Source organism: Anolis sagrei, chromosome 1, assembly GCF_037176765.1.
Source record: "Anolis sagrei isolate rAnoSag1 chromosome 1, rAnoSag1.mat, whole genome shotgun sequence".
In the NCBI taxonomy this organism is placed as follows: domain Eukaryota; kingdom Metazoa; phylum Chordata; class Lepidosauria; order Squamata; family Dactyloidae; genus Anolis; species Anolis sagrei.
Genome location: NC_090021.1, coordinates 134448626 through 134471549, shown reverse-complemented (window position 1 = coordinate 134471549; position 22924 = coordinate 134448626). Strand labels below are relative to the sequence as shown.

The 22924-nt window shown below is 37.7% G+C and overlaps 1 protein-coding gene across 1 annotated transcript in view; it reads left to right on the top strand.

Moving 5' to 3' along the window:
* SMC6 (structural maintenance of chromosomes 6) overlaps nt 1-22924 on the top strand; it is a 49791-nt gene that overhangs the window by 12829 nt on the left and 14038 nt on the right. Inside the window, exons 6-19 of the mRNA XM_060787324.2 lie at nt 1551-1612; nt 3472-3552; nt 5607-5708; nt 6282-6401; nt 6486-6584; nt 7352-7498; nt 8330-8418; nt 10383-10547; nt 11226-11404; nt 11837-12038; nt 14513-14627; nt 18645-18805; nt 18933-19068; nt 21495-21575. Of these exons, the coding sequence (XP_060643307.2) occupies nt 1551-1612; nt 3472-3552; nt 5607-5708; nt 6282-6401; nt 6486-6584; nt 7352-7498; nt 8330-8418; nt 10383-10547; nt 11226-11404; nt 11837-12038; nt 14513-14627; nt 18645-18805; nt 18933-19068; nt 21495-21575 (1739 nt within the window). The remainder of the gene's footprint in view (nt 1-1550; nt 1613-3471; nt 3553-5606; nt 5709-6281; nt 6402-6485; nt 6585-7351; nt 7499-8329; nt 8419-10382; nt 10548-11225; nt 11405-11836; nt 12039-14512; nt 14628-18644; nt 18806-18932; nt 19069-21494; nt 21576-22924) is intronic.

Here is a 22924-nt window from a genome sequence, read left to right as displayed (position 1 = left end):
AATGTATAACAAATGTAGCAATTGTGATAAATCAATAAACATTATTATAAAAAAAATCAAAGCAAATGGTGGAGCAAATGGAATTTGAAATTATGAATGTTAAATTAAATGATTTAAAAATCAATGAAAATAGAATGAGAGAAATGGAAGAAGGATGGACAAGGGTAAAGAACTATATTATGAATCATTCCAGAGATCAAGCCATAAGAAATAAGATACAAATGTTATATAGTATACAGGATGGAAATGTACAAAGATAAAGATATAATGATTGTCTCAAAAAGAAATGAATATGTAAAAGAAAACAATCCTTGTGTTGGTGGTAGGAATTGTAAATGTTTTGTGTGTGCATGGTATGTATCTTTTGTATTGTAAAAAAAATATTGTTTTTTTAAAAAAGAATTTAAAATCTTGTCTGAGAATGCAAAATTAATATCGCATTCTTTGACTACATATCTCTGTGAAGCAGGGTTCTCTGCCTATACAGGAACCAAAACAAAATACAGAAGCTGCTTAAATGCAGAACCAGACATTCACCTGCAGTTACCAACAATTGAACCTAGAAACAAGGAAACTGTAAAAAATATGCAGCCGTGTTTCATTAAACATTTATACAATATTTTATGCTATCTCTTAATTTAGGCCTACTGTTGCAGTACAGTGCACTTAGTTCTGTTGTAATGCAAATTGTGTGATTTATTGAACTTTGGAAGAATTTTGATGTATGGCCAAGTTTTGACAATATGTGTATTGTTGGTATGTGGTAAATACAATTTCATTGCATGAACATTGCACAGTTGTTTAGATATCTCTTCACTTTAAATTCCCTTGCTATCTATCTCCTCTTCCTCCGCTGTAATACTACTCCTAAACACCATTAACTTGTAAAACATAGCATAGACTTAAGAGATTGATTCTAAAAAGGGCTCCATGGATCAAAAAGGTTGGGAAAAACTGTTATAATAAATTGATTTTACATGAGAGTGGGGTTAAATACAATAGTTTAATAGAAATAGTTATACTTAAGGAACAAGATGTTATAGAGGTGGACAAATAGAATTAGAAGTATGTGGTGATTAGAAGAATGTGGCTAATATTTCACATATATTATCAACAGACTTTCAATCTATAGGATTTTCCCACTGAGGGCATAAAACGTTTGGATTACTAATAATTGTATCATATGAAAGGAGGTAATTTATTGTTTAAATATTGATAGATGTAATAATTTGTTTTGCTTTAAATAACTGCTAAAGAGAAGATTGGAAATCTGTTATTTAGCTTTCTCTCTCCCCCTCCCCCCTAAGTTGTATCTTTAACTCTTGTACTCTTATTCTTTTTTTAAAATATATTTTTGTAATTTTATTTTGTATATTTGAATTCTTCAGTAAAATCTTATAAAGAAAAGGCTATATTTGGCAACAGATCACTTGCAGAAACTCAAACAACTTTTTCTTCATGGAGTATACTGTACGTTAAGGATATAATTTAACTGGAACCATTTAGTCATTTAAAAATGCTGACTCTTACTTATTCTTTCATATGTTTAGGTACCACCATTTCTTCAAAGAAAGAGGAACTTACTGCAATCCTGGATCATTTTAATATTCAGGTAATTTAATATAGTGTAACATCCTGTTGGAGCCCCTGGTAGCACAGCAAGTTAAACTTGCTGACGAAAAGGTTGGCAGTTCAAATCCAGGGAGTGGAGTGAGCTCCCACTGTTAACCCCAGCTTCTGCCAACCTAGCAGTTTGAAAACATTCAAATGTGTGTAAATCAGTAGGTACCGTTCTGAGATTGGGGAAGGGAAAAAAACAAAAGCAAAAGATTGAACAGAACTAAGATATATTAGATAAGTGAGTAGATAATATAGAATGGAGGAAGTGTGAGAAAATGCAAGAGGGTGGAGAAATATGGTTATAGATAAATGACGTATATGTATTAAATGGGAGCCCCTGGTGGAGCAGTAGGTTAAAGCACTGAGCTGCTGAGCTTGTTGACCAAAAGGTCGCAGGTTTGAATCCGAGGAGCGGCGTGAGCTTCCGCTGTCAGGTCCAGCTTCTGCCAACCTAGCAGTTCAAAAACATGCAAATGTGAGTAGATCAATAGGAACCGCTCCAGCGGGAAGGTAACAGCGCTCCATACAGTCATGCCGGCCACATGACCTTGGAGGTGTCTACGGACAATGCCGGCTCTTCAGCTTGGAAATGGAGATGAGCACCACACCCCAGAGTCAGACACGACTGGACTTCATGCCGGGCAAAAACCTTTACCTTACCTATGTATTAAATGTACAAAATCTACTCACAAAATGAAATATAATATTTATAAAAATATAAAAAAATAGGTACAGCTCCAGTAATGGCACTCCATGCAATCATGCCGACCGCATGACCTTGAACGCGTCTACAAACAACTCTGGATCTTTGGCTTAGAAATAGAGATGAGCACTACCACCCAGAGTCAGACATGACTAGACTTTACCTTTAACATCCTATGCTGTCTATGTAGAAATAGAGGGGTGTTTTTTTTTAGTAGTGTGTGGTTGTTTGCGGGTGCATCCAGACAGCCACTTTATTGCGGAAACTTCCACAATAAAAAGGAAGCTGTCCAGATGACGTCCTGGACAAACATGAATTAATCTGCCACAAACCAGGCAAACCCTGGTTTGTGGCAAATTCATTTGATAGTGGGTTTATTACATGCCTTCTATGAAGGCTCGGGATAAATCCATTATTCCTGGTGTCTAGATTGCAGTCCAAGACAGTCCAGGCAGTCCAAATTAGCTTGGGAAACTGCAAATACCACCCCCTTCCCCAAAGGACCCCAAAACCCCTTTAAAAAAGAAAAGTGCTTACCCGGCCTCCAAATGAGCCATAGGTATCTTGTCATATTTGTTTGCCTGAGCTCCAAGATATTTAGTGAAGCACTTGAGTCCAACAGGAATGTTTGATGGAAATGTGGGAGAAGGCATTCTCCAAGGCCATTTCCAGACTCTGGAATTCCATTTCTAGTAAGACTAGGAAGGCTTCCTCCCAGAAGTCCTTTTGGCAGCAAGAATTGTTCATTCCAGGGTTTTTTTGTTTTGTTTTAAAGCATATCTTAAATTGTGTTTATTTCATTTTATTCCTTGGATGGCAGGAGGAGCAGTGCTGAATTCTTCCTCCTGCCATCCCAGAATAATCCTACATGGCAAATCCAATTTTCCAATCTCAACTTTTAGCAAATGTGTTTCATCATAACCCACCCTATTTTATATTATGCCTTGAGGCTCAATGGGAGAAAAGTTTGCGATATAAATAAAGTAGTTTTTAAAGCTACAGCTGCTGCCCAGAGGAGTGAGAGCAGTTGAACAGTGTACATCAGCAAACTTTCCAGGCATGGTAAATTATGCTACTCATGGTTTGTTATGTCTCAATTGAGTTAATTTATTTTGGCTGCTTTTTAAAAAGGGTTGTTATTCTTACAGGTTGATAATCCTGTGTCTGTACTTACCCAGGAAATGAGCAAACAATTTTTGCAATCCAAAAATGAAGGTGATAAATACAAGGTAAATCAAAATTACTGTATTATACAGTCTCTAGTGTAGAAAATGTGATCCACCCTTATGCAGAAGTAACATGACAGACCAGTATGAAGTGTAGGAAGCCTGTATTTTTAATATATATATTAAATTTATTTTATCACATTTCTTTTTTATTTATTTTTAAAAGATATTTTTTATTTATTTTATCATATTTCAATACATTTGTTATACGGAAAAATTTTTTTTTACAGCAGACACATAATAATCCGTACAATCTACAATACATTTTTTTTTGCATCTACTGTTATTTTTATGTTTATACATATTTTCTATCTCTCACCACCATGCTCCCCTCCACCCAAGCCACTCCTTTTATATCATCTGTCCAAAATTACATTTCCTCTTGTGGAGGTAACTTTCCATAGCTTTTCCAATTCCTTGCTATAAGCAGTCTTGCTATTGTTAATACATTTGTTATTGCATCTTTGTCCTCTTTTTTTCAGTTGTTTATTATTATATAATGATAATAAAGCTATACTAGGACTTCTTTCTATTTTAATGTTCATTATATCCTTTATCTCTCTAAATACTTTCCTCCCAAAATTATTTGCATTTTTACACCATCACCACATATGTATATATGTTCCCGATTCTTGACATCCTCTCCAGCAATTTTTGAATAGTTTTTAAAATTTATATTTGCTATTGTTATTGGTGTTAGATACTTTTTCCATATTAACTTATAATAATTTTCTTTAACCCGTATTGATAAATTTTTCAAATGTCTTGGTCCCCATAATTGTGGCCACTCTATTTTATTTATTTCTATCCCTAAATCTTCTTCCCAAATCTCCTTGAGGATATTATTTTAATTTTTTCCTTTGTTTATTTCAGTTAATATTTTATTTACTTTACTAGTTATTCCCTTCTCATTTTTGTATTCCTCTATATCCCTTCCATTTTGTATTATTTGTTCAAATTGATTAAGCTTACTTCCATTTTTATTATTTTTTACCCAATTTTTGAGCCATTGTTCTAATCGTATGCAATGGAACCATGTCAATTTTATTTCTCTAAATTCTTCTATAATAATTTCCTTCTTCATTCCAACCTTTTATCCAATCCCTATTTTGTCTAAGTTTTTTCCTTATTTTTTTATTCATTATATATTTTTTGGATATTTCCTTCCCATTATAACTGGGGTTATTGTTGAACCATCCACTATTAACTTTCTCCTGTATTTTTCCATATTTCTAATACATTACTGAATTTCCTTAATTTCTTTTTTTGTAAACTCTTTTTTAAAGAAAAAATCCAGATTCCTTTCTCTGCTTTTCCTGAATCCATTATTAGCCATTCTACATCCTCCTTTTTGTCATTCCTTCTATAACCAATCTCATTCTGCTTGCTTCATAATATTTTTTTAATATTGGGAAGTGCAAATCTCCCTTCTTTTTGAGATCTACACCATCATTTTTGTTTAATCTATTTCTTTTACTTCCATATTACAGTATTTATTTATCATTTGTTACCATTTATTCAGTTCGTCTGTAATCTGAAGTGGCAGGAAGTGTAGGAAGCTTGTAAATACCATCTGTATCTTATTTTCAAATAATAATAATAATAATAATAATAATAATAATAATAATTCTTTATTTATATTCTGTGTTTCTCCCATGAAGGAACCCAAAAGTACTTCCAACAATGTAAATACAGTAAAAACAACAGCAATTAAAACACACATATAAACATATAAAACAATCAGTAAACATAAATCTGCATTATAAAAACAATTTATATGTTAATGTGGAGTCTTTTCAGATCATATTGCATTTTGCTCCAGTCGAAAAATTAGCCTAATGAAGTAATGCAACTCTAAATGGCTAGATGGTGATATAGTAAGCATATGCAGAAGTAGCATTCTGAGGAGGGTCCTGGGTTTGCTGCTTTGTGAAACCTCTATTGTATTGTGAGATTGTGGTGAAAGATAAGGGAATTTTGTTGAATAATAATAAAAAGATTGTGCCTGTAATTTTGAAAGAAAGTTTAAAATACGGAGTTAATGTTTCTTGACGTAGTTCTTTATGAAAGCAACCCAACTGGAGCAGATGGAAGACGATTATACATACATAACGGCAACCAAATCAAGAACAAGTGATCAGATTGAACAAGGAGAAGAGGTATGAAGCCCTTCCATCTCAAATAACCCCAGGAATAGGCCAAAAAACCAAAGCATCAATATTTTTTTGTTTTTTGGGCTGTGGTATTAATATAGATTTTTTTAAAAATTGAGATCAGTTCTGTATTGAGGTCCATGTAACTGTTATGATGCAGTTAAATTATGAATGGTTTTGTTGGAAAGTATTCCGTGTGTGTGCATGATCTTCCTCCTTTTCCATTTCTTTCACTCCTTGTACATCCAGTTATTGTGATGGTTAGTTATTATCTTAAGCTATGGTTTCTTGTGGCTGTAATATTAAAAAAGTGTTTAAAAGTTTATTTGCAACCAGATTTTTGTCATGGGAATTTTGGGAAAAACAGGAAATGGAAGGAGAGAATGAGGAGATCCCTTGTTAAGCTATAATCTGTGGAAGAAAAATCCTACGAATATCTATTTATTTATTTTTATTCTTAAAATATTGCTAATATCTTATGACAACTTGTTTCCTGAACAATTCTACCAGTATTAAACTTGGGAAAAAAGTATTATTTCTTGTTGCCATTTATATTCATCTAGCTTCTTTTCTTTTCAGTTTCTTGAAGAGCTTGCGGTGCAGGTTTCAAAGAAAGAAGAACGCTATAAAAGTATTGCTGCTTTGAGTGAAATGCAGAATGATTTAAAGCAGTTGCAGAACCAAATAGCTTGGGCAATGGTAATCACCTTGTTCCAGTTTCTGCTAATTATACCATTCAGTGTTGTTTAATTCTTTCACAATATGGTTATTTTGCTATTTCAGGTAAGAGACACTGAAAAAGACGTGAAAACAATAAAAGATGATATAGAATCAAAGGAAGCCAGAACCACGAAGTTCGTTGAGAAAGTGAATGAATGGAAGGTACATACTTTTCATTTTGTAAAGTTTGACTTCAATTTCATCAATTCTCCCCTCAAGTAAAGCAATAGGATTCATTTTTAAAAAGGGAAGCTGTTCTTAAAAAAAGATTTTACCCCCCCCCCCCCCCAGTTCACCCCCAGTCTGTTGAAGAACCAGTACTTATCTCTGCAAATTTAAATCTTGAGGACATTCTTAAAAACCTCAAGAAGCAATCCTGAAATTTATTACAGAGATATTAAATTGCATTTTGGTGAGGTAGTCTAGCAAAATACAGATATCTTGCATAAGGTAAATAAGTTATTTGGCTGTGAAGGAGTAAAGAACCTAATATTTGGATATCTTCTCAGTTTTTAGCTACTTTGAACAAAACCTAATGAATGAGAATAATTTTGTCTTTTCTGCAGAAGAGAGTTCAAAATGCATATTATTAAACTACAAACATTTGACCAGGGGAATCATTAGATTTCAGTTTGATTTTTAATTAAACCAAAGCTGGTCAAGGCAGGTAAGACCAATTTTGTCCAACATTACATTTGACAAAATCTGAAGTGTAGCAACAGGAGAGGCTAACTCGCCCTCGACCAGATAAGGGGATGAGTAGCAGACTTTTGTTTTTACCAAACAAGCTTCATATTTCTTGCTTGTCAAAGGGACCAGTTATAGAATCCTATTTCCTTCTATATCTAAAGAGAGCTTGAGACTGGAGAATTAATATTTTCTTGGTACAGTGAGATTTCTGACATGATATTTGCTTGTTTATTTTTCAGGATAACGTTAATGTAGCAGAAGAAAACCATAGAACCATACAAGAGAAGCTTGAGAAGTTAACTGAAGAAGCACAAAATCTGCAGCCTTCGTGTACAGTTTCAAAAAGAGATGTGCAGACAAAAAGAGCAGCATACAATGATGCCGAGGTCTGTGGATGAAAAGTTCATTCTCAAATGGCTGTGTGTAGCTATGTCTAATGCTTTTATATTGTGCAATGAGAGGTAGAAAATATTGAGCATTGAAATAGGATGCTGGGAGACCAGCATTCAAATCTCTGCTTTTGGGTGACTTTGGGCAGATTGCACTTACTTGGCCTTACAGGAAAACCAAGGCAAACTCCTTTCTGAATGAGAAATTGTCCTTATCATCAAGGTTAATTCTGCCAAGAAAATCTTGTGATAGAGTTCACATTAGGTAAAGTTTTTCCTTTGACATTATGTCTAGTCTTGTCCGACTCTGGGTGGTGCTCATCTCAATTTCTAAGCCGAACAGTCGGCATTGTCCGTAGACACATCCAAGGTCATGTGGCCAGCATGACTGTATGGAGTTCCATTACCTTCCCGCCAAAGTGGTACCTAATGTTCTACTCACATTTGCATGTTTTCGAACTGCTAGGTTGGCAGAAGCTGGGGCTATCAGTGGGAGCTCGCCCCGCTCCCTAGATTCAAACTGCTAATCTTTGATCAGCAAGTTCAGCAGCTCAGCGATTTAACTCATTGTGCCACCGGGGGCTCCCAGGGTTTACATTAGGGTCACCATAAATTGGGGGCAACTTGAAGATATAAAACAATGACAAAATTGTGCAAAGCCATTTTGATGTTTGGTTCTTTTTTTCAGTGTTGTTTAATTTTTAACTGGCATGGGAGTGTGCTAAAAATCCTCTATTTAAGATAATTATTTTACTACATTTGTGTCAGTACTCACATTAAGATAACACTTGACAATTTTAAATGCAAATCCACTTTTCTTTTGTCCAGGGAGCATATAATCGAGCTCAAACTGATTTAAAACGATTAGGAAAAGACCATACGCGTCTTTGTCAAAAAATTGAGGAACTGAAAAATAGGTAATGTTTTCCCTTACTAAATCAGTATTTCTCAGGCTGTTGGGTCACTAGGACCTTAGAAAGTCTCTGCTAAAATCTGACGCTAAAGACTTTTTCTTCCCTTGGTTCTATGAACCTCTAAAAAGTTCATCTCTTCCCTTTCAGTTATGCCTAAATTATGTTCAAATGCATAATTTAATACCTTAAGTAACATAAAAATGCAAAATGCAGTAGGAGATACTTAGTGCCAGGATATTTGCTTGTCAGTAACAGTACTGCAAATGGCTGGTATTGATAATGGAATTGGCTCTGTTAGTACTTCCTGCAGTGAATATTTCCTAGTTTTTGAGGTGCCATAGAAGTCTGTTTCCACTGTGGCATGCTAGCTTTGTTGTCTTGTTTAAAATTAACTCGTGTGTCTTCTAGGGGAATTTATTTAGAGATTAAATGTTGTGTTAGGATGCTTATGACTTTTTTTCATGGCAACAGTTACACTCTCAGCCTCTTGGTAGATTTCTCATATGTTACCTGTTCGAACACATCTCCCTCTATGAGCCAACTAGACCTTTAAGATCTTATGGGGAAGCCCTACTCTCAGTGCCTCCCCTTTTGCAAGTGCGACTGGCAGGGATGAGAGACAGGGCCTTCTTAGTGGTGGTTCCAGTAACATTAGACTGTCTCCATCCCTCCTGGTCTTCAGGAAAAAACTAAAGATCTGGCTCTGTACACAGGTGTTTGTAGAGTAGGCTAACATGGAATTTGACCTTAATCTAGCAGTCTGAATAATGACTATGGGAAAACTAAGGACTTTGGAAAGTATGCTTCAGCACTTTGGATGTTTTAGTCTGTATTACTGTTTTAATCTGTTTTATTGTTTACATGTTTTAATTGTTTATATGTTTTAATTGTTTTATAATTTAATATCTATGTTTATTGTTATGTATGCAATGGGGCGTTGAATTTTTTCCATAGTTAGTAAAGCCGCTCTTGGGGTGAGAAGAAGTTGTATTTTCATTTCAGCCAGGACATTATACTGTTGAGGGAGTAGGCTTATTAACAAAATGTACAGCAAAGTAAATTATTAGCAGCAGCGTGACCCAGCACCAGTAGCCCAAAGTGATAAAAAGAACAAAAACACAGAGACCAATGTTATGTCTTCCATAGAAAGCTTTTCTTTGTAGTAAAATAATATGGTTACATTATTTACAAGAACAAGGTTTCTTTCTTATGCAGATAAACATCTTCACACTCGCACTGAAATTACACAGGAGCTTCACACACAGCTTTACACACGAGGATTTTAACCTGGGGCTTATTTCACTGAAGCTTCTCACACCAGGCCTTCTCTCACACTGCCTTCTCATAGACTAAGGCCTACCTCACACTTTGAGGCCTTCTCACAAGCAAAGACCTTTCTCCCACTGAGGTTTAGCTCAGACTGACTGCTACTAAACTACAGACACACCTGCTTATATAGAAAATCAGCTTTTGCGGAGTCGTTACATCCATTTAACCCTTTCGATGCTTGACTCACATTTTTGTAATTTAAAATACTTAGTTAATTTTTAATATTTCTGACATATACTACTTGCATTCGTGCAGAATCTGACAACTGGTTAAAAAAGGACTTTGCATTCAATGGGTGTTTGGAAAGCTTCTGCCTTGATAGGCTTTCTGATTCATGAAGAAGCTAAAGACCATTTCTGTATTATTCCTCTTTAAAATGTGGACTGTCAATATCATTACAATGTCTTTCAAAGTGATGCCAGTCTCTCTTAGTTGTAAATTTGAAAGCATAGCCAGCTAATACTGATTTTTTACTAGTTTAGTGTATGCATGAAAATTAACAAAGGAAAAGTATATTGCACTATATACAGACAGAAATACCTTGAGTTTGTCTTGATGTTTTTGGTTTTGTAGGTCCAAATAGTTTGCCAGTTGACTTCTTGAAAAAAATAGTACCTTGGTTTTTTTTAATATTACAGCGCTGAACGAATTTCAGAGTCTGAAAGGCTGGAAAAACAGAAAAGAATCGACCACTTGAAAGAACAGCTGAGGGCATTATGTGATCAAGATAAATCAACCAATCAAGAACTAGAACAGTTTCGGCATACTATATATACATACAAGGAAGATTCTGTTAGGCTTAAGTAAGTTTAATAGATATAATTGAAATTGATTATTTTGTTTGTGTAATAAAAGGCATGTAAGAACTGTTTTTTTAAAAGAAATATTTGTTTATCTAACACAATCCCCATATAGATTAAGTAGCTACCACATGAATGGTATTGTCTACTGCAAGGGGATTCTCCAGTGGCTTGAGAAAAGTATGGCATTTTCTGCTGCAGTTTTGGGAAAGTTAAAATCTATTTTGATTCCTGTTTTTTCTCCAACTGGAGATACCCAGTTCTGTGATAAACATATTTAACTTTACAAAGAATTGTGAATAAAAGTAATTTCAGAAATTTCCATTGGAGGATAAGGCCATCCATTTTAATTTTGTTTTGTGAATGTTATAGTCACAAATGTATTTATTTATTTAAACTTTTATATCCCGATCTTCTCTAGCTCTGCAGAGGGACTCAGACCGGCTAACAGCAAAGATTCAATGCTAACACTGAAAATATATAACATAATACACAACATTACCAATTACATAAATTACATAAAATCCGTTCGCCAGGATAAAATCGTGTCCAAATGCTTTGGGATCGGACTTGTGGACTTTACTGAAAGATGTACTCATTTTTTCTGGCAGTAAAAATGGAGTTAGTCTTTTAGTAATGCATAATAATAATAATAATAATAAGCTTTTGTCTGGTTTTTAGGAAGGAAGAATGTGAATTGAAAGAAAAAATGGACTCTCAGGCACAACAGCTGAAAAAATTAAAGGAGAGTAAAACAAACAGGTTGAAAAGATTTGGAGAGCATCTACCAGCTCTTTGTGAAGCGATTAGAATTGCTCATCAGCAGAAGCAATTTACATACAAACCAGTAGGACCTTTAGGTAATCTATTTGTTTTTTTCTGATGGACAGATGACAAAAACCTTGAACAATGGGTTGGAAATAATAAATTTCACCTATATTTTCTGATGATGTAGTAAACATGAGGTACGTCTAACTGCAGAAATAATGCAATTTGGCACTACTTTATCTGCCACGGCTCAGTGCTGTAGAATGCTGGGAGTTGTTGTTTGGTGAGGCATGAAAACCTATATCCAGCCCCAAAACTTTTAGCTTATTTTAATTTTGACTTCTACCTATTGCTAAGTTGTGATGGTCTAATCTACACTTACCCTTTTAAAAACATGGTGCTTCCAAGCTTCGTTTCCTATTATTTCCATCTAATGTTTTTACTTGAAAGAAAAATGGTGTGCACAACTCTAATAGCCAAATTTAATATTGTTTACTATGCTGAATATTAATTCTTGCATTTAGGTGCTTTTCTGCATTTGAAAGATGCTGAATTGGCTCTGGCTGTTGAGTCGTGTTTAAAAGGGCTGGTTCATGCATTTTGGTGTGATAACCATAAAGATGAAAGAATATTACAGTCATTGATGTCCAAGTACTGCCGACCTCATTCTCGTCCTCAGATCGTTGTTAGTAGATTTCAGAATAAAGTTTATGACGTAAATGCAAGGTAAGTTGGTGACACTTGTGGCCTCAAACCTCATTTTATATCTGATTTAAATGATAAAGCAAATTATGGGTTGTTGTAGGTTTTTCCGGGCTATATGGCCATGTTCTGGAGGCAATTTTTCTCCTGACGTTTCGCCTGCATCTATGGCAAGCATCCTCAGAGGTAGTGAGGTCTGTTGGAAGTAGGAAAAATGGGTTTATATATCTGTGGAATGACCAGGGTGAGACAAAGGACTTTTGTCTGCTGGGGCTAGGTGTTAATGTTTCAGCTGATCGCCTTGATTAGCATTCAATGGCTTGGAAGTGCCTGGGGGGATTCTTTTGTTGAGAGTGATTTTATGTGCCTGTTTGTTTCCCCTCTGTTGTTTTGCTGTTGTAATTTTTGAGTTTTTTAATACTGGTAGCCAAATTTTGTTCATTTTCATGGTTTCTTCCTTTCTGTTGAAATTGTCCACATGCTTGTGGATTTCAATGGCTTCCCTGTGTAGTCTGACATGGTGGTTGTGAGAGTGGTCCAGCACTTCTGTGTTCTCAAATAATATGCTGTGTCCAGGTTGGTTCATCAGGTGCTCTGCTATGGCTAATTTCTCTGGTTGGAGTAGTTTGCAATGCCTTTCATGTTCCTTGATGCGTATCTGGGCCCTGCAAATTATATTCTGGCAGTTAAGATCATAATTTGCCTCTACTAGAAGCCTTGAGGAATAGCTGCTTGTCTCTTGAGTAGTTTCAAACCATCTGACACTGTTTCTCATTTAAAAACCCTGTTTTGGACAACACACATTTTCTTGCCCCATTTCAAACCGGCTTTAGAACAGAATATGGAGTTGAGACTGCTATGGTTACCTTAGTGGATGATCATCTTGACATTGACAAGGAGTGTGTGTCTCTGTTGGTGCTTTGGGATTTCTTAGCAGCTTTCAGTTTCATCAACCATGGTATCCTTCTGAGACGCCTAGGGAAATTGAGAATTGGAGCCACTGGATCCGGTTGTACCTCTCAGGCAGGTTTCAGACTGTGGTGCTTGGGGATAGCTGCTCCTCAAAAAAAAAAAGAGCTATTTTGTGGCATCCCACAAGGGGCCATTCTATCCCCAATGCATTTTAATATTTTCATGAAACTGCTGGGTGGAATCATCTGGAGGCCTGAGGTGGGGTACTATGTATGCTGATGACACCCAAATATATTTCTCCATGTCTTAAAAAATAGCTAAGGACAGTGTGTCTCTGAAGGAATGTCTGGAGGAAGTAATGAAAGTTAATCCAGATAAGACAAGTGCTTGCCATCCAGGGTCCAAACTTAGGGATGGAGGTGTGTCAACCAGTTTTGGATAGGGTTACATTCTGGTGCTGGAGGAAAGTTCTGAGAGTGCCTTGGACTGCGAGAAGATCCAACCAGTCCATCCTCCAGGAAATAAAGCCCAACTGCTCATTGGAGGGAAGGATACTAGAGACAAAGTTGAAGTACTTTGGCCACGTCATGAGGAGACAGCAAAGCTTAGAGAAGACAATTATGCTGGGGAAAGTGGAAGGTAAAAGGAAGAGGGGCCGACCAAGGGCAAGATGGATGGATGGCATCCTTGAAGTGACTGGACTGACCTTGAAGGAGCTGGGGGTGGTGACGGCTGACAGGGAGCTCTGGCGTGGGCTGGTCTATGAGGTCACGAAGAGTCGGAGATGACTGAACGAATGAAAAAACACTCTCCTTTGCAGCTTGGGAGTGCTCCTGGATCTGTCTCTCCAAATGACAACCTACGTAGGCCTGCCAGAAGACATAGGTTTTCAGTTGTGTCTTAAATTCTGGCAGCTGGTTTGGCTTTTGTAGCTCTTCCAGCATGTCATTTCACAGTCCTGGGGTGGGTGATGAAAAGGTCTCTGAGTGATGGCTGCCAGGCAGGTTGTGGCTGACTGGAGGAAGTGTCCCACAAAAGACTTCAGTGTCCTAAGGGGTAGTTTGTGCAGGCGAAGGCAATCTTGTAGGTAACCTGTACCCAAACCAAATAGGACTTTAACTATCAAAATAAGTACTTTGTACTTTGCCTGGAAACTAATTGGAAACCAGTCGAGTGACTTTAGTATTCGTGTAATACGCCTACTTCTGTTCCTGTAACTAATATGGCTGCCATGTTTTGAACTAATTGGAGTTTCCTAAGGAATAAGCTGCTTGAATTTGTTGTAAAATATTTTAGAGTAAAAGTCCACAAGATTGGACAGGAAACTGAACTGGAAAATATATTTCCATTACCAAAGGCTGACTTTTATTTCAAAGACTTCTGCCAACGTTACAACACTGTCTCTTAGTGGGCTGTTGTTATTGATATACCATGGTGTGTTGCATGAGTGCCTACTTGTAATAATACTAGACAATCCTCTGATTTCAAAACTAAAAAGTTCTGCCAAAGTATCTTTTGTATGACTTGTTTTGTTGTACTGTCTCAAGTTTTAAAATATGTATATTACTGCTTTAACTCTTTTACAGGGCTGTTTTTCATCCAAACTTCCCATCGGTTTTGACAGCATTAGAGATCGATGATCCAGTAGTAGCCAATTGTTTGATTGATATGAGGGGTATAGAAACAATCCTTCTAATAAAAGTAAGACTTAACTATATTATAGTAATAATTGAACTTCTTCATTGCTGGAGTACTCCCTTTATGATATCAGTATTGGAATTCAACCCCACACTGCCCAAGTCTCAAGTCCTCAATGAGGAACAGTTTAGTTATTTTAGTATAGTCGGGGAATTCCCTTCCTCCATGTCTCCTGTATGACTGTTGGAATGTATCTAATTCCTTTTCTCCTCTGTTTCTGCTCTCATTCTGATTGGTTGTTTAAAATGGATACTTTTCTACTACAAGCCTTTTGAATCTGACCTGCCTTTTTCCACTTTAGTATGGAGAGTATGTGCTGTGTGCTTTGAGATCTCTCTCTGCTTTTGGGTCAGGAGAGATGTAGTGATTGGTGTATTTTCCCTCTTTTGAAAGCTTAGAAGAGATGAGTCCTAGAGTAGTTCAGACCCGGTTCTTGATTATTAAAAAATGCAGTTATTTCTTAATATTTTAAATAAACCTTTTGTGATTATTTTTAATGATTGGACTCGGCATGTTTGCCTCCTAAGATCTGAATTCTTTACAGCCACATCACACGACACTTCACACTCTGCCCACTAGTGAGCTGATGCTCAACTTTTGTATCCTGTTTGTTTTTGGATGCTCTGTTGTATATTTTAGGGTAGTTTTCTCTAACAATCAGCGTAAGAGATGAATAGTTAGAAATGATATAGATTTCTTAAATTAACTACTTATGTTAGTACAAATTGAGAGGCAGTATGTTGTGGTGGTTTGAGCGTTGCACTACTAGTGGAGATTGGGGTTTGAATCTCCATTTAGATGTGGAAAGGCATTGGGACCCCATTTACATTGATCATTTAATGCAGTTCGAAGCTAGGTTCAAACTGGTGGCTAGACAACAAACTCTTGTGCAGGCACGTGCAAAAAAGCCTTTAATGTACATCAGTGCTTTGTGGTTTGTGTAATCACCATCCAGGTCTCAAACTGCACCTAGGTTTTCCTGTGTAATTATCTACGCAGCAAAACCACTTTCTTCAATACTGGTTTGAAACTGACTTAAGTGTCAGTAGCAAGATGCCCTAAGTGATTTTAAGCAAGTCACACTATCTCTGTCTTAGAGGAAGACCTCCTTTAACCAAATCCTGGCAAGAAAACCCTGTGATGGGTTCCCTTTAGTGTTGCTATAAGTCATAAGCAAGTTGAAGGCATATGACAACAACCAGAAGATGAGAATTTGAAAAATGAAGTTATTAGGATTTAAAGGAAAGGCTTGATGGTTTGTCCCATGTGGCAAGATATATCATGACGTCTGATTTGGCTTCATGGCAGGTTAATTCTGTAGCAGCCCCACTAGTGTCATGGAGAGTGGGAGAGGTAAATGCTCATTATGAGAAACCGTTTTGCTAGAAAATGAGTCCCTTGCATAGAAATGAATTCATGAAAGAAAGTGTTGGAATGCTAGCTGGTCTTTAACAAGATATTCGAAAGAATGGGTCAACTATTTTTGAACCATTGTTGAACCTCCATGCCGCACTTTAGGTAGCGCTAGCGCTAGACTTTGGTTTTCTTGCACTTTAAGAACTGCACCTTAAGATCGCACTTTAGGTAGCGCTTAGTGCTAGATTTGATTTCCTTTCACTTTAAGAACTTGCACTTTAAGATCGGCTCCAGCTGTACGTAGTCTACCACCACTACTCATGTGGTCCCCTACTTCCCTATTTTTACTATCCTTGGTGCTAATTACTTGTGGAAGGGACACGGGACGTAATGGGCTGGAGATTGTGGGAAATGATAAGGCGGGGGGGGGGGGGATAAAGGAAATGGAAGAACATGGCAAAGTAAGACCTTAACAAACCAGACAACCAATAATGGGATAGAAATAAAGGTCGTGGAAATAGACTGCGGCATGGAGGAGGGGAGGGGTTCTACTAGCCGAGGAGCCCCCATAGAATTCGTGGTGGGGAGGGGGAGAGGCGGGAAAAGGAGACCATTAATTTGGCCTAGGGATCGTACAACTACACTAGTAATTCCAAACAGGTCTCCTAATATGGTAAATTGGTGTAACCGGGGTGGCGGTCCCTCTGGATTGAAGGTGGTGCTGTTGAACGCCAGATCTGTCAACGGAAAACTACTGCCATCCAGGATCTAATCCTGGATGAGCGGGCAGATCTGGCGTGCATCAAGGAAACCTGGTTGGACGAAGCTGGAGGCGTGAATTTGACCCAGCTTTGCCCACCAGGTTTTTCCGTGCAGCATCAGCCAAGATCCAGAGGGCGGGGAGGCGGGGTCGCAGTGGTCTATAGAGATTCCATCCCTCTAACCAGGGGCCCCATCCCGCAGTCAACAAATTTTGAACCATCACTGGACCCCACTAAATTTGACAACTTTCGGCCAGTTTCCAATCTTCCCTTTTTGGGCAAAGTCCTGGAACGCGTGGTGGCCTCACAACTCCAGGTATTCTTGGGAGACACGGATTATCTGGATCTGGCACAGTCTGGTTTCAGACCGGGACATGGAACCGAGACAGTCTTGGTCGCCTTAGTGGATGATCTGCGCCGGGAGCTCGACAGGGGGAGTGTGTCCCTGTTGGTGCTGCTGGACCTCTCAGCGGCCTTCGATACCGTTGACCACGGTATCCTTCTGGAGCGCCTTGCGGGGATGGGTCTCGGGGGCACTGTTTTACAGTGGCTCCGGTCATTCCTGGAGGGTCGCTCCCAGAAGGTGTTATTGGGAGACACCTGTTCAACCCCACAACCCTTGTCGTGTGGGGTTCCTCAGGGCTCAATACTGTCCCCCATGCTGTTTAATATCTACATGAAGCCGCTGGGTGAGATCATCCAGAGTTTCGGGTGTCATCTGTACGCAGATGATGTCCAACTCTGTCACTCCTTTCCACCTGCTACTAAGGAGGCTGTCGAGGTCCTGAACCGGTGCCTGGCCGCTGTAACGGTCTGGATGAGGGCGAACAAATTGAAATTGAATCCAGACAAGACAGAGGTACTCCTGGTCAGTCGCAGCTTGGGTGTGATCCTGGATTCATCGTTGAGCCTGGAGCCCCAGGTCGGCGGTGACCAGGGGAGCATTTGCACAGCTTAGGCTCGTGCGCCAGCTGTGCCCGTATCTTGGGAAGTCTGACTTGGCCACGGGAGTCCACACTCTGGTTACATCCCATTTAGACTACTGCAACGCTCTCTACGTGGGGTTGCCTTTGAAGACGGCCCGGAAGCTCCAACTGGTCCAACGTGCGGCAGCCATGATACTAACAGGAGCGGGACGCAGGGAGCATACAACCCCCCTGCTGTACTAGCTCCACTGGCTGCCGATCTGCTACCGGGCTCAATTCAAGGTGCTGGCATTGGCCTATAAAGCCCTAAACGGTTCCGGCCCAAGATACCTAACTAACCGCCTCTCGGCCTATGAGCCCACGAGGACTTTGAGATCTTCCGGGGAGGCCCTGCTCTCGATCCCGCCTGCGTCACAGGCACGGCTGGCGGGGACGAGAGATAGGGCCTTCTCGGTGGTGGCTCCTCGGCTGTGGAACACCCTTCCCGTGGACATCAGGCTAGCCTCCTCCCTGTTGATATTCCACAGGAAGTTAAAGACCTGGCTGTTTAAGAAGGCATTTGATCAAGAAGTGCAATGACTGGTAATTTGACCATAGGAATGGAACAACGGAAATGATATCGGATTGTGGCTTTGACGATGAGACGATTCGGAATGTAGTAGAAATTTTGTAGTAATGTTGATGTTTTGATAAGATGTTTTTCTGATAATGATGAATTGTGGATTGTTATGCACTATGTTTTGTAATTTGCACCTGTTTTTTCATTTTGTACACCGCAATGAGTTGCCCTTGGGCTGAGAACTGCGGTATATAAGCGCAGTAAATAAATAAATAAATAAATAAATATTGTGGAAATATGATAGTCACAATAATTACCATCCTTTAAAAATCAAATAATTTTCCTTTTAACACCCTAGTTCTAAATGCAGTATGTGTAGGTAAGATGCTTTGGTCATGGTTTTCTTTTTCTCTCCTAGAATAATGTTGAAGCCCGCAGAATAATGCAGGAAAACAAACCTCCCCAAAATTGTAAAGAAGCTTTTACTGGTGCTGGTGATCAGGTGTATCAGAGGCGGTATTACTCCTCTGAATATGCTCGGCCCAGATTTCTCAGCCAAGATGTGGAAGCAGATATAAGGTTAGCATCAACTAAATGCTGACTTTTTCGATTATAAGACAGGTCTGAATGTTGGGACCAATTCTGTTTTGTTTGTTTTTTAATTTTATCATAAAGATGTTTTTGAGCAGTGCTTTGTTCCTTTAAGGCATTTGGAGGAAGAAGTTAAACACAAACACATTTGCCTGTCAAAATTTCAACAAGAATTACGTCATGTTGAGAATGAGATTAGAAAAAACAATTCTTTACTTATTAATCATCAGCAACATCAAAAAGATATACAGGTAAGAGATACATAAGGAATGGAATGTATGTGTAATATGGGAAGGTAACTTATAGGCGTCTAAAAGAATAGACACATACAATATGTGCGATGAGCACTGAGGCAGAGGATAAAACGATGATGTTCATCAGAATGTCAATGGAATAGCATAAAAGAAGCAGAAGAGCCAATTGGTTATATATTGTGATGTTCCTTGAGTGAGCTATGTTGGGAATCTACTATTAGATGTCATTTCATAATCAAGCCACAAGCATGTTATATTAGTTCATTAGATTGAGTAAATTATATTGTAGCATACTTATGTCAAAAAATCTGGAAACATCCAGGTATATCCTATGGTTATGTTTTAATTCTAAATTCTGTTTGTTTCACCTATTATGTGCTTTTTGAAAGTATAATTGCGTAGACTGATTTTGCAGTTTGTTTACTGTTTTGATAGGGTGGCATTCCAATAAATTTGCCAAATGAGATTTTCGTATGATATAATAATATAATATAATAGAATATAATATAATATATATATTCGTGTCGGGAGCGACCTGAGAAACTGCAAGTCGCTCCTGTTGTGAGAGAATTGGCCGTCTGCAAGGACGTTGCTCGGGGACGTGCGGATGATTTGATGTTTTATCATCCATTTACAATATTATAATATAATGCAATATAATAATAATAATATATGATAATTATATATTTACATTACATGTAATATTACGATATAGTGGTATGGTGTAATATAGCAATGTTTAATGCTGATATTGTACTATGCTAATAATATAATATATTATATGTAATATATATCTTGTAAACCGCTCTGGGTCCCCGTCGGGGTGAGAAGGGCAGCATATAAATGTCATAAATAAATAAATAAATAAATAAATAAATAAAATTTATTTTACACAAACCCACTAAATACTGGGTTTGTGTCTTGCTAGTCTGACACCCTTGCCATTACACTCCTGAAATGTTTATTGTTTTAAATTAGGGTCATTGAAATATAGTGCTTTTTCTCTGAATCAGGCTCTACATGGTGTCCTTTTCTCAGAGTTGGAAGTTGCTTTTGTGCATAGTGTTCTTGAACTTGCTAAGAATTTAATAAGCTTAGTTAAGAACTTGATGGGACCCTCATTATTCCAAGATAGAGAAGCCATATAAAGTCTCATCTGTTCTTAAGATTTTGACAATGCTTTTCTCATGGATAGTTCTTTATAGAAAATTGAGGTGTGACTAATTTTCATGAACTTCGAATGTAAAACTTAGAACAGTGGTTCCCAATCTTTTTTTGACCAGGAACCACTTGACCAGGGACAACTCTCCAACAGGAGTACCAAAAGGATTACGAAACAGGTTTTAGAGTCGGTTCGGTTATTAAGGGTGCTGATTCAGAAAATTGCATTGGATAGACCACAGCTCTAGTTTCTGATACAGAACATATGCCATCCAGCAGTCGTCATCTGCTCGCCCACAGAATTTTGGAAAAAAATAGCAATCATTACCTTTTTGGCAAATGTGATTCTCCATGAAAATTGGGGGACCGTCCTTTGAAAACCACTAGTCAAGTAAAGGCATGTCCTTGTTAGAAGTCAACCCTTTGAAAAAGTGATTTTCACAAGCATTCATGCAAAGGTACACAGGTTACCCAGCTGTTACACTGGTAAACCATGTCTTTGAACTGCCAGGGACAAAGACATGCCACTGCATAAAAATATATTTGGCCAGCAGAGCTTTAATTTTTTTTGAAGTGGGAAGCTGAAATTGCAGTTGCCTAAAACATATGCTCTCCCTTGAAACCTCTTAGTTTAAAGTATGCACTCGGAGACAAAAAAACAAAATCTTTAAGTATATACCTTATGAAAGTCCAAACTGTGTAATTGTACTCACTGCATCTCAAGGCAAACATATACGAATAGTAAACTGTTGCTGCATAAGTACAAATTGGCATCTGCTTCTATTGAAGTCCAAAAACATACTGATAACAAAATGGAGTCTTGAGTCTAACGTGCTCAGTACAAGCACATGTTTGTAGTCAAACTGGCAAATCAACATATACATACAATACAGGTTAGTAAACATATGCATTAACAAACAAATAGTCAAGGGTTAGAAGGTTGCTATTTCCAACACAAAAAAATCATATTTAATAAGCCTCAGCACTATAATAGGGTTTCGCGAGACCAGTTGCTCTCATTGCAATGGCGTAGTAACTGTGAGGCCATGGACCATATTTTAGTTCTTGCGGACCACTGGTGGTCCAGGGACCATAGGTTGGGAGCCACTGACTTAGAAGAGTACTTCACCCACTAAGTTGTAACCATAGTTACTTTTACTTATTTTTAATCCAGAAATTACTATATGTCTTCGTCTCTCTATTACAGTTCTGTAGCACTGAACTTTAAATGTTTATTTTGTTTATTTTTATGGCTTTTTTAGAAAGCAATCAGAAAAATAAACTCGGAAATTGTGGATCTTGAGAGTGTTGAAGAGCATCAGTCAGGGCTCATCCCTCTGTTGGTAAGGATGGTATTTCTTTATAACATCTATATTATAATATTGTGTAAGTTGAGGATAGAATTTTTTTCATGATTAATAAGAATTCTGAGGAACCACAATTCATTTATCTATATCAGTTAGACAAGAATCAAGTTTCTTCAAATTCCAAGGAACATTATTTGGTTGCAAACTATAAAAGGGAAGTTAGAATACAAAAAAGCAAAGCGAGCAGTGGGTACATATTTTTAATGTAGTAAAGACAAAATTAAATCAACTGATATACCTTAACAGTTCTGCAAAATTGTTTGTTTTGAAGATTTGAAAGTAAACTTTGGAAATGATTGACATTAGATATCTATTATGACAAAGATTATGCAATATTACCTCAGTATCCTTGGATTCATTTTTCCATGTCTGACAAAATATGTCATCTTGAGGCGTTTTCTAAATCCTCCAACACAACTGCATGATATCCTTGGGGCAGAAATCCTTTTTAGTAGTATTCACTATTATCTGCAGTTTCATATCCACACGAAGTCCAGGAATTTATCTGCATACTTAATTTTAAAAACCTTAAAGAGGAAACAACAGGAAATACAAATAAAATATAAAAATACACAGTACTAACTAATGTAACAGTTTCTGGGCATGTTTAGCCTGAAGAAGAGAAGGCTGAGAGGAGACATGATGAGGGCCATGTATAAATATATGTGAGAGGAAGTCAAAGGGGTCAAGCTTGTTTTCTCCTTCCCTGGAGACTAGGATGCAGAGCAGTGGCTTCAAACTACATGAAAGGAGATTCCACCTTAACATTAGGAAGAACTTCCTGACTGTGAGAGCTGTTCAGCAGTGGAACTCTCTGCCCAGGAGTGTGGTGGAGGCTCCTTTTTTGGAGGCTTTTAAACAGAGACTGGATGGCCATCTGTCAGGGGTGCTTTGAATGTGATTTTCCTGCTTCTTGGCAAGGTGTTGGATTGGATGGCCCATGAGGTCTCTTCCAACTCTATGATTCGATGATTCTAATGCTTTCTCTTGCAAGCTTTCCTGTAGTGGTACTATTTACAAAGAAATAGTACAATATTCAGTCATTATATGGATTCATCCTTACTGTGTTAACAACAAAGAGTAACAAACACAGATCCCTCTGTTGAATACATTGCTAACAATAATTTAAAATGGAAATAGTTTTCCATTCCTTAATTGCTAACAGGTTTCTTGTTATTTACAATCATGGCAAGATTACTAGATTGACTAAGAATGTGCAGGATACATCATATAGTCCATATACTTTGTGGTCCATCTTGATTGAAAGGGAGATTATTATCACCCAATTAAATCCCAGTTTCATGCCCTGGAATTCAAACCAGTTT